Below are 12,397 nucleotides of genomic sequence, written 5' to 3' on the forward strand. Positions count from 1 at the left end.
CCTGCACCAACTCCTCAGCCACACATTCAACTGCCATCTCCTCCAATTCTTACCATCTCTGTCACGTAGCACTGGCAGCAATCCTGAGAACACCACCCTTGAGGTCCTGTTCTTCAGCCTTCTGCCTAGTTCCTGAAACTCACACTTCAGGACTTCATCCCTCTTCCTGCCTATGTCGTTGGTCCCTACATGTATCACAACTTCTGGTTGCTTTCCCTCTCGTACCAGGATGTCATGCACCCGGTCAGAGACATCCCGGACCCTGGCACCCGGAAGGCAACAAACCATGTGGGTGTCCTTCTCACGTCCACAAAATCTTCTGTCTGCTCCCCCGACTATGGAGTCTCCAATGACAACAGCTCTCCTCTTCTCCGTCCCATCCTTCTGCACCACAGGGTCAGACTCGGTGGCGGAGGCCCTGCCACCGTAGCTCACGCCTGGTCGGTCGTCCCCGCCAACAGTATCCAGGACGGTAAACTTATTATTCAGGGGAATGGCTACAGGGGTGCTCTGCACTACTTGTCTGCTCACCTTCACTTTCCCCCCTCTGACTGTCACCCAACGACCTGCTTCCGACAGCCTAGGTGTGACGACCTCCCTGTAGCTCTCATCTATGACTGCCTCATTCTCCCTTATGAGTCGAAGGTCATCCAGCTGCTGCTCCAGATTCCTTACACGGTCTTCCAGATCGCCCAGCCGTATGCACTTCTGACAGATGTGACTCTGCGGGAGAGGGGAGTTCCCCCAAGACTGCCACATCTGACATGAGAGGCACATCACCATCTCAGGGGACATTGTAAAGACTAACTGCGAGCAAGCTTGTCCTCCGCCTCTTCTCGTCGAAGCCTCTCGAATCAAAGCCTCCAAGCTCCACTCCTTCACTGGCTCACTCACTAATAGTTATCGACGGAGAAATTCAGTGTACACTGCCGCGTTCTTTTGATTGACTGTAAATGAACAAAATCAGCAAGGGCACCTAGTGCAAATAGTGGACTGCCTTCAAACAGTGGTTTGAACGATTGCATCCTCCAAATCTTCATTTTAATTTTACAATTCAAGATGATTGTTGATACCTTCAATTTTTTTATAGGTCCTAATTTGATGAAATAACAAAATTGTTTCACTTTCACTCCGGCCATTTCTGATGTCTTCAAGCCTGAATGCTTGAAACTGCAGTGAACAAAATAGTTCTGAATTATCCTACTGGTGTTTACTCACAACCATCACTGCCTTTTGAACACAAACATGCAAATAACGCTATTTTAAAACTATTCGTTCTAAGCATGGTGTAATGTCTAACGGCCACAAGCCATGCGTGCAACTGACACTCTTTAGAAAATGTTTGGCAAATGTTCGTTTATTTGGAATCTGTTAATAGGGTTGTGTTCAGAAGACCTCTATGAGATGGCTTTTTAGAGCAACAAGTGGTGAGTCCACTAGAGAAAGGGTAATTCTGGATAGGGTGTTGTATAATGAACCACATTTGTTTTAAGAACATAAGGTAAAAGAACTCTTGGGAGGCAGTGACCATAATATAGAATTCAGCCTGCAGCTTGAGATGTTGAAATAAATGAAGGGGATCCCAGCTACTTTCTTGAATCGTTTTCGTTCTTTATGAGTTGACCCAAATAAGCATCTGCCCCAATTAACTGATGGCCCAATTAACCGGAGTCCAGAGTATATACTTACAAAGGAGGGGAAATGCTAGAGTCTGCTAATAGGGGTGTGTTCAGAATAAAGGGGCCTTTTGTGGTTGGCTGCTGGCGACTAGTGGTGTATCGTCGGGGTCAGTTCCATTGCGCCCTGCTACCTTCCATGTTCTATGCTAATGATCTGCATGACAGAACTGATAGATATGGGGCCAGGTTTACTGATGCAAAGATAGGTGGAGGGGCAGATAGTGTTGAGGAAGCTGGAAGTTTGAGGAAGGACTTGGACAGATTGGGAGAAGGGGCAGAGAAGTGGCATATGGAATACAGTGTATGGTTATGCACTTTGGTAGAAGAAATAAAGACGTAGATTATTTTCTAAACAGAGCGAATTCAGAAATCAGAAAAGGGACCTGGGAGTCCTAGTGCAGCATTCTCTAAAGGATAACTTGCCGGTTGAGTCAGTGGTAAGGAAGTTGAATGCAGTGTTCACATTCATTTCAAGAGAACTGCAATATAAGAGTGTGAATGTAATGCTGAGGCTTTAAAAGACATTGGTCAGACCAGGTTTGGGATAACATACGGTAGGGTACTCAGAGAATCCATGGGACTGATAAAATTGCTCACCTGGGAGTAGGCGCAGATTTGATGGACTGAAAAGACTTCTGTAAGTATAACAAGTAAGAATAAAATGTGTGTTCAAAGAAATATCCTTAAGGTACTCGAACTGTTGAATAATGGGAGGATATTTTGCTTGTCTCTTCATGTAGAACCAAGGTGATCAGCTTCTTGAGGTTTATGAATCAAACCCAGAGGTATGAGAATGGTCAATCTCTGAATACACTCAGGATAGCAATAGATTTTTAGATTTTCATGGGTTCAAGGCTTGTTCAGATTTTGCCAGTAGTTGGGATTGTGCTAAACCGTAGTAAAGGGACAAAGAACCACATGGCCTGTCCCATCCCATGAAATTGGAAATATTCTGCATTAGTTCAATTTTATTGCCGTTTGACTGTACATATAGTATAGATGACCAAATGAAACAACATAGACCTTAGCTTGGGTGTCAGTTATTTTTAGTGTTCAAAAATAAACACAGTTCACAGTGTTTTGGAGGAATTGCAATTTGGTCACTGTGACGAGGTCCTGAATTACCCCTATGAACTGTGCTTGTTTACCCCTATTAACAGTGCTTTTGAAAAGAGAGAGAGAGAGAGAGAGTTATTTAACATCAATATCTTGTTTTGAAGTGAGAGAGAGAGAGAGAGAGAGAGAGAGAGAGAGAGACAAAGACTAACTGTTGGACTGTCACTTTAAGGCACTGGAAGTAACTATTGGATTTCTGCTGAGTTGGAGAGAGAGATGGCACCGAGCAGCTCGTAAGTTGCTATGGTGACTGAAGGCGGTGTTATTTGATGGACACTCCATGTTATGATTTTCAGCAGGTTGTTGATACTTCCCAAGGACATTTGCCTGCTTGTACATTTCTTACACAGAGTGAGGAAGGAGGAGTTATTTGAGTGTCAGTTGATGCTCAGCACAGGAAGGTAAAATAGGTCAGATGATAGACCTCAGACACATGTTTTGGACACTAAATGAGCATTGTTGTGCCTGTAGGTAAAGTGGGTTTTGGAGGATCAATCAGGCAGATCGAGCAGTTGCTCTTGCAATGAAAAAGAAAGGGGTTGACTGATGGGGAGCTGTCTCTGTGTCCACCCTCGCCTGGATAGCTCTACCACAGAAAACCGGTCCCATTTGTTAAAGTCACAGTCGGTGACTTTTAAAGGATTTCCAAGGACAATGAGAAGATTGACAGCATCCAGCTCACCTGAAGACTCAGATCTCTCCCTCTCTCCATCACTACTCATCTCAATACCACGAACTGAACTGAACTGAACTTTACTCATCATCGTAAGACTGTATCTTTTTACCCCTAGACTTGAAGAAGCTTGGTTTATCATATATGTTTCCACACTTACTGATATACTCACTTACATATATAATCATTGCTAACCTTTTTGATTTATCTTCATTTATATTACTGTATTGCATAGTTACTAATAAATAATATTAGTTTATAGCAATGCTGGACTCCAAAGTGTTTTCCATCTCTGCTGGTTCTTTATTCCCGTCACGGGGTACGTGACAGTCACTATTGCAACTCACAGATTTCATCCTTACCTCTAACACAGGGGTCCCCAACCTTTTTTGCACCGCGGACCGGCCGACCCGGGGGTGGGGGCAGGTGGTGTTCAAGTAGGGTTAAACTCACCTCAACATGTCTTTTACGGTTAGAGTTCCCAACTTTCTCACTCCCAAATAAGGGACAAAAGTAGCAGTCAAATCCTGGAACACTTTACTTCGGGAAAGACTACCATGACCATGAAGCCTTGCGCGGGTACAGGTGCGCATGCGCATACGTGCCGATTTTTTTCCCACAAATCGGTTTTGCCTTCACCTTCCCAACTATACTGTACATATATTATTTCTACTTTATATAGGCTGTGTATTTATCATATCATTCCTGCTTTCACTATATGTTAGTATTATTTTCGGTTTTATGTGTTATTTGATATGATTTGTTAGGTTATTTTTTGGGTCTGGGAATGCTCAAAAATTTTCCCCATATAAATTAATGGTAATTGCTTCTTCGCTTCACGCCATTTCGGCTCGAAAGGTTTCATAGGAACGCTCTACCTTACTGGGGGAAATACAGGACAAACCAATTTAGCCCAATATACGGGATGTCCCGGCAAACGCGGGACAGTTGGCAACCGTATGTTCAAGTTCAACAGTGCGTGACAGGGAATGAGGAAAGGTGCAGCTGACTCGTATCCTTTCCTCACAGCCCGGTGGTTGGGGACCACTGCTGTAACAGGTCACATTATAGTTGGTTGTTGAATACCCATGGGAGACACCACAGCAACTGAAATTTGAGTCAAGTTTATTGTCATATGCACAAGTACATCTGTGTATGGACAGGTGCAATGTGAACCTTATTTGCAGCAGTATCATAGATGTGTTGTGACAGGTACACAACATCACAAGAGAAACATAAACTATACACACTATTTGCAAGAAAGAATACAACTAAAACAAAAAAAAAAAACAAAAGTCCAACAAAGTGCAAAGCAGCAATGGTTTTGCTATCCTGAGATAGTGATTAGGTTGTGCTGGGTGGTTCAAGAACTGAATGGTTGAAGGCAAGTTATTGTTCATTTGTCTGTTAGTATAGGACTATGGATCTCTGTATCTCCTGCCTGGTGCTGGCTGTGAGGAGAAGGTATGGCCTGGATGGTGGGGCCCTTTGATGTTAAGTGAAGCCTTCTTAAGGCAGCACCTCATGTGGGTACTGTTGATGGTGGGGAGGGATGTGCCTGTAATGTATTGGGCTGAGTCCATTATTCTTATGTTCCTGCTCATTTCTAGACCATGATGCAAACAGTCAGGATGCTTTCAGTAGTACCTGTAGAAGTTTGTTAATTGCACCACTATCATTAATCCCTTCAGTGTGGCAAATCGTTCATCAGTAGGACTTAAGATTTTATGGCCTTTAGAATCTCCAGGATACTTCACCCTCTTGTCATCTAATGCAAACAAGTTTTCACAACAGAAATCATTTTAAAATAATTAAACTGGAGAATTCTTTAAACTGCAAAAGTTTAGGATTCATCTAATAAAGTAATTGAATTTCATTAAAAAGCCTAAAGAAATTTACATTAAGAAGTCTTCTCAAATTGACCTGTAAGTGCTTAAGGTAATCCAGCTGTAGCTATTTAATAAAATGCTTGCAAACTTTGAGAAGGTTTCAGCAGAAACTCATATACTGATGGCTGAATTACTGCAGTAATGTTTCTTTTCAACTGTTTAGTGTGTTTTGGATTGTTCCTCATGATTTCTACTTAGAAGCAACACTGTGCTTTGCTCTGTGTACAAAAAGGATCCAGCAATTAATGGAAATGCATATGCCCATGAGAATTTTTAGATTCAGCACCTGTGTTTCTGACTTCAGCTGGGGTAATTAACTAGTTTGAGTTCCCAGAAGTGAGGAGAGGGACTTTTTCTTTTGGAAAAAATGCCATCATATCTCTCTTGTGATTTATCCTCTGAAGAAATAGACAGTCCACAGTAATTTTCAGAATATCACATAAGAAACGGTCATCTGGTTGAGGGACCAGTGTATCTATTCCTCAGTAGGGAGTCGAATCTCTCTGTGTAGGAGGGGAGGGCAGGGAAGTGGATCAATGAAGCATGACAAATTGAAGTACATAATTTAATTTTAGCTATGTCCTTGCTAAATTTAACTGTAGACTCCTTCCTCGTTCACTCATCGCATTTTTTTGCTAGTGGATTGGAATGAAGTGTCTTGCATACTTCATTTCAATGAATAAGTTTTCATGTGATTCATTAAAACTTTTACATACCAGTAAACTCAGCTGTATAATGCAACAGGAAATGTGTCTAATATTCCTAATACCAATACAGGACATAGACATTCATTTTTTATGGTTGGCGATTTTAACATTCCTCTGTTGTCTATTATAAGTATTTCAGCTCATTATTTGTAAAGTTTTCATTTCTTCCAGAGTTTTGTTCATTTGTATTCATGAAATTGGTGATACAGCCTATGTTATTAATGATGAAAATTAAAAACAAAATGTAATTGCTAGAAATCTGCAACACAAACAGTAAATGCAGGAAACACCCAACGGGTCAGGCAGTCTCCGTGGAGAGGGAAAAAAAGAGTTAAGTCCAGTTTGAAAACTCTTCCAGTTTTTTTTTCTTATCCCTCAAGTGCTGCCTGGCTTGCTGAGAAATTCTAGCGATTTCATGTGGGGAGGTTTCCAGGAATCTTAACTGCCGTTTGATATTAGTCCAGAAGTAAGTCCCAGTGAGCAGATCAACACAATGAGCATTACTGATGCAGACTTCACAAGCCATAGTCTAAAGCATAAATTACTCTATGCTGGAATTTCCCTCCTTCCCTTCCCCACCCCTCCCTTCCACTCCCAGTCTGGAGCACTATGGCAGTTGGCATTAGGAAACTGAATCCCCGCATTGTGGATCTAATTAGTTCCACACCAGGAAATGTAATCCCAGCTGATGGGAAAATTCTATCTACATCTTGCCAGTCTGATGAAATGGTATAATGAGGGGAGGAAAACTTCCCTTTAAAAGAAAAAGCAGGCAGAAGGGGCATTGACTTTTGAGAGGCATGTCTAAATGCTTTGTTCTATATTTCCAGAGAGGTTTGAATGCGGAAATTACAGATGCTCTGCGAGCAGTAGCGGGAGCCGACAATGTTTCTACGTCAACTGCAGTGCGGGAGCAGCATGGAAAAGATGAGTCGTACCATGAGTAGGAGTTTGACTTTTCATTTAGAGCTCCTCCTAAATCAATTTTCTGGAATTTGTGAATTGGAAGGTTTATGGTTACTGGAAGTCAGGTGCTGTGTGTGATTCTTAGCCATGTGGATACAACACTTTTAGCACTAAAAATGCCCCAAGTCACCTCATAGGAGAGTTAGCAAGCAATGACTGTCACAGGGTCTGTGTACCTGAGCCCACCATATATATCAGTTTCAGGTCCACTCGGGTATATATCCTGGGTTGGGCTGGTTCAGTACTCTATCTACATCCTGATGAGGTGTTCGGTACTACCACCTATGTCTGCCGTTCTGTCAGCATGCAGCACATCAGGTCTTTCTCTTCCCACTTTTCCACAAATGTCTCAGTCTTAGTTTGGGTACAGAGCAAACGGTAGGTGGGGGGATTCAGGTGCAGGTTTTATACTGATGTGGAGCAGACCTCTATGTAAGTACTGATAGATATTAAGGACAGATGACCACGCACTTTCTCAGCAATTTTCTCAGGGGTGGGGGGGAGAGAGAGAGAGGGAGAAGGCAGATCCAGGGTAATACTACATTCCACAGGAATTAACCATTGGTGAGGACTAATTTGGAGTATTGTATGCAGGTCATATGAACTACCTATATAAAAGATAATAAGAGTGCAGACAAAATGCAATGATGTTGCCAATGCTTGAGGATCTGAGTTATAGGGAAAGGTTGAATAGGTTAGGACTTTAATTTCCTAGAGCATCAGAGAATGAGGAGAGATATGATACAGGTGTTCAAAATTATGAGGTGCTTAAATAGGGTAAATACAAGCAGGCATTTTCCACTGAGATTGGGTGAGAGGTCATGGGTTGGGGTGAAAGGTGAAATATTTAAGGGGAACATGAGAGGGAACTTCTTCACTCAGAGGGTGGTGAGACTGTGGAACAAGCTGGGAACAGAAGTGGTGGATGGGAATTTTGGAATTGGGACACAGATGGGCGAAGTATGGAGGGCTGTGGTCCAGGTGTAGGTCAATAGGACGAGGCAGAGTAATAGTTCGACATGAACTAGATGGGCCAAAAAGGCCTATTTCTGTCCTGTAGTGTTCTCCAAGGCAGGCAATACAGAATTTTAAAATAATGGAATGATTTAATATTTAAACTACATTCTGAATGAGTCTGTGACAAACAGATTGTTCCAAAATGGACCCTGTTTGTGCACTTTGTTTACATGATTCCATTCAATGAGAGCTTCTTTTCCAATGACATTTTGAGACCAGAGAGTATTTTTACTTCCACTCACCAATTGTTGTGGCCCAGGAAGGACAGTGGGAGCAGATTAAATAATAAATTCCAAAGGGAATTGGGCAAATACTTGAAAGGGTAAGCTGGAAGAGTTTTGGGTAAAAGGTAGAGAGCAGTTGTGCTCCAACAAAGAAATCACTCCCTATTGTGGTAGATTATTCCCCTTGTTATACATAGGAAAGTGTCTTCGCAGTATTCTTGTTCTGCCAGAGTGTGACATAATGGGTGCATTTTCCTTGAACATCTACCATTGGTTTGCAGACTTGAATTGGTCATTAACTGAACCTAGTGAATCCTGATTTGAAATGCCACTTGCTTCAAAGGAGGACCTTCAGTGGCGCTAGAAAGTTTGTGCACCCTTTATAATTTTCTCTATTTCTGCATAAATATGACAAACGTGATCAAATCTTACTGTAGTCTTAAAACTAGATAAAGGGAACCCAATTGAATAAGACAAAAAGTTTGTTCTTTTATTTATTGAGAGAAATGATCCAATATTATATGTATTTTTTGGAAAAAGTATGTGGACCTTTGCTTTCAATAATTGGTGTGACCCCTGTGTACAGCAATTACTTAAATCAAATGTTTCTGGTAACGTGGATCAGTCCTGCACATCGGCTTGGAGGAATCTTAGGCTGTTACAAAACTGTTTCAGTTCTTCGATATTTCTGGGATGACTTGCATAAACAACCCTCTTCAAGTCATGCCACAACATCATAATTGGGTTAAGATTTGAACTCTGATTTGGCCATTTCAAAACACAAATTTTCCTCTTTTTAAACCATTCTGTTGTTGATTCACTGTTGTGTTTTGGATCAATATTGCATCATCCAACTTCTATTAAACTTCAGGTGATGGACCGCGACCCTGACATTCTCTTGTAAAATGTCTTGACACAATTTTCAGTTCATTGTTCCCTCAGTGATTGCAAGCTGCCCAGGCCCTGAGGCAGCAAAGCAGCCCAAACCATGCTTCTTCCTCCACCATGCTTCACAGTTGGGACAAGGTTTTGATGTTGGTGTGCAGTGCTCTTTTTCTTTTAAATATGGTGGTGTGTATTTCTGCCAAAAGGTTTAACTTTTTTCTCATCTGTCCACAGAATATTGTTCCAGAAGCGTTGTGGAACATCCAGGTGGTCTTTGCAAACTTGAGACGTACAGCAATGTTTATTTTAGAGAACAGTGGTTTCCTCCATTGTGTTCTTGTTCAGTGTTTTTCTTAAAGCGAACACAAGAATGGAGACTTTAGTAAGTTCTAGAGAGTTCTGCAGGTCCTTTGCTGTTACCCTTGGGTTCTTTTTCACTTCCTTCAACATTGCACGTTGTGCTCTTGGTGTGATCTTTGCAGGACGCCCACTCCTAGGGAGAGTAGCAACAATACTGACTTTCTTCCATTTGGAGTCAATTTCTGTTACAGTGGACTGATGAACATTCAGGTCTTTAGAAATGATTTTGTAGCCTTTTCTAGTTTCATGCATCTCTACAATTCTTCTTCTAAGGTCCTCTGAAAGTTGTTTTGATCGAGGCATGCTGTACATAAAGAGAACTTCCCTGAGTAGAGCAGGATCTGTCAGTAACCTGACTTTGTGTGTCTTTTTTATAGGGCAGGGCAGCTCTACAACCCACACCTCCAATCTCAACTCATTGATTGGAACACCAAATAGCGTTTGTAGAGGCACTACCTCAGAGGTCCACATACTTTTTTGAACCTACACTGTGATTGTTTAAATGATGTACTCAGTAATGATGAGAAGTGCAATTGTGTGTTATTAGTTCAGGCAGATTGTGTTTGTCTATTATTGTGACTTAGATGAAGGTCAGCCCACATTTTATGAGTAATTGATGCAGAAAACCAGGTAATAGCAAAGGGTTCACAAACTTTTTCTTGCAATTGTAACTTTTTGTCTGGTCAAATCCTGTTCTTTGGACCACTTGAAAATTGTTTATATTAACAGTAACAATCTAAAAATAAACTTGGTATAATTCACTCAACTAGGTGTCCAGACAGACTGGGTTCACTTGGCTATACATATCACACAACCAACGAGGATGAAACCTTGCAATTGGGGCCATAGAGTACTGTAGCATAGAAACAGGCCCTTTGGCCCATCTATTCTGTGCTGAGCTAGTATCCTGCTTAGTCCTATCGACCTGTACCTCGATCATAGCCCTACATGTCCCCTCCCATCCATATACTTATCTAGACTTAAATATTAAAACTGAACATCTACCTACTTCTGCTGGCAGCTTGCTCTACTGTTGCATCTCCTTCTGAGTGAAGAAGATCCCCTCATGTTCTGCTTATACATTTCAACTTTGACCCTCAACCCAAGATCTAGTTCAAGTTTCACCCAATCTTGGTGGAAAAAACCTGCTTGTATTTACTTTCTCTATACCTCTCAAAATTGTATATACTTGTATAACTCAAAAACTAGTTGCTTCACTTCCAATAATATAATAGTGTCTACAATTCAGAGATGCTACCTTGGCTCACATTATGAAAGGCAATGCATAAGTTCAAGTCCTTCCTTTCCTTCTCTCACTGTTCAGAAGCCTGATAAGTGGTTGTATCCAGTTGTCTCAGGTGGGCCTGGGGAGCAGTATGTTGGGCTATGCTGCATTTACTTTCTGACTGCCAAAAAAACTTAACATGGCCCATTGCTCAGTTTAGGACTTCATGAGCCCTTCTTGTGGACTTAAGTGTCAATGTAGAAATAATCTTAATTTGCATAGCACTTACAATGTCAAATAACAAAACGATATGTCTCGGAGTGCTTCAGAGGCAAAGCCACACAAAAATGGAAGCTGAGGAAAAAAGCTCAGAATAATCCAAAGGGAGGAGGTTAAGGCTCGGATGACTAATTGTATTGTACAATAACCAGTGACTGATTGTAATTTGACCCTCTGTTGGTTGGAGTTGGCCTTGGATGTTGTGTCCCAGCTGTCCACATGATATGCAAGCCAGGGCAGCACAATATAGAGAGCAAGCTATTGCTCGTGTAATAGGCTCCCCATCTTCACTCAGCTGATGAATCCAAAAGAATGGCAGAGATCATTAGAGCTTGGCACCAGCAGTGTTGGAGGAGTTAACAGCCAGCACTGAACTCAACAGAGGGACTCCAGCTCCGGATTTTTCCTTGGGGTACACTCCTGAAGCCTTCGCCATGAATGGGTATAGTCTCAAGGCTGCGGAGCTTTGGGATCAGAGTTTTCCTTCTCCTAGATGAGCTGCCAACCACAGCTGATGAGCCCCATCTGCCTGAAGTGACTGGTGTAAGGCTGCAGTAACCTGCCTTTGTCTCTTCCCCTCTCAGTAGAAATGGTTCCACCAGGCTTAGTAGCTAAACCACACATGAAGGCCAGGAGTTGGACTTGGTTGTTAGACACTATTTGAGAGGCACAATATTAGGAAAAATTTAATAGGTAAGAGGAAGCTTATTGCCATTGCCACCCCCTACTTTAAGGAACCTGATTGTAATAAAATGATCAGTACTAGTCTAAGTACAGATAAATGAGATCTTACTTAACTTGTAGAAAACAAAATTTTAATGTTGACCCCTTTAAATTAAATGGTTATCAATATATTTCTCTGTATAAATTATACTTTTAATGTGTTGAATGTTTGTAATAATTATCTAATGAACGGTGTGTTCCTTACAACGTCCCTTTTCATGTAAAGATGCAAACCTCCAGATGTTGTGGTGTGGCCGCAGAACGTCGAGCAGGTCAGCAAACTGGCTGAAATCTGTTGTGCAAACAGTCTTCCCATCATCCCTTACGGAACAGGCACAGGACTGGAAGGAGGCGTGGTTGCCGTGAGGGTAGGTACAGTTACCTTAACATGTTAGAACTTTATACGGAAGCTGGAGGTAACGGTTCAATCTGATATTGGTTCCTTAAATCTAAGCAAAGCAAACTACAATGGTACGAGGCACATGCTGGCTGCATTAGGTTGGGGACACTACTTTAAAAGATAGGGCAGTAAACATGTAATGGCTGATGCTTAAAGAATGGACATATAATGAGTAGATGATTTACTGCAAATATATCAATCTGAAAGTTACAAAATATCAGTAGGTAAATGGTCCAGTGACTAACAAAATAAGT

The 12,397-nt window shown here is 41.6% G+C and overlaps 1 protein-coding gene across 2 annotated transcripts in view; it reads left to right on the forward strand.

Moving 5' to 3' along the window:
• The window catches only part of ldhd (lactate dehydrogenase D), a 67,700-nt gene that overhangs the window by 11,410 nt on the left and 43,893 nt on the right, over window positions 1–12,397 (forward strand). For both annotated transcript variants that reach the window (XM_072279430.1, XM_072279431.1), the window contains exons 2-3: window positions 6,895–7,007; window positions 11,970–12,111. In XM_072279430.1, the coding sequence (XP_072135531.1) occupies window positions 6,895–7,007; window positions 11,970–12,111 (255 nt within the window). The remainder of the gene's footprint in view (window positions 1–6,894; window positions 7,008–11,969; window positions 12,112–12,397) is intronic.

The sequence above is a fragment of the Mobula birostris genome, chromosome 15 (genome assembly GCF_030028105.1).
Source record: "Mobula birostris isolate sMobBir1 chromosome 15, sMobBir1.hap1, whole genome shotgun sequence".
NCBI classification, from domain to species: Eukaryota; Metazoa; Chordata; class Chondrichthyes; order Myliobatiformes; family Myliobatidae; genus Mobula; species Mobula birostris.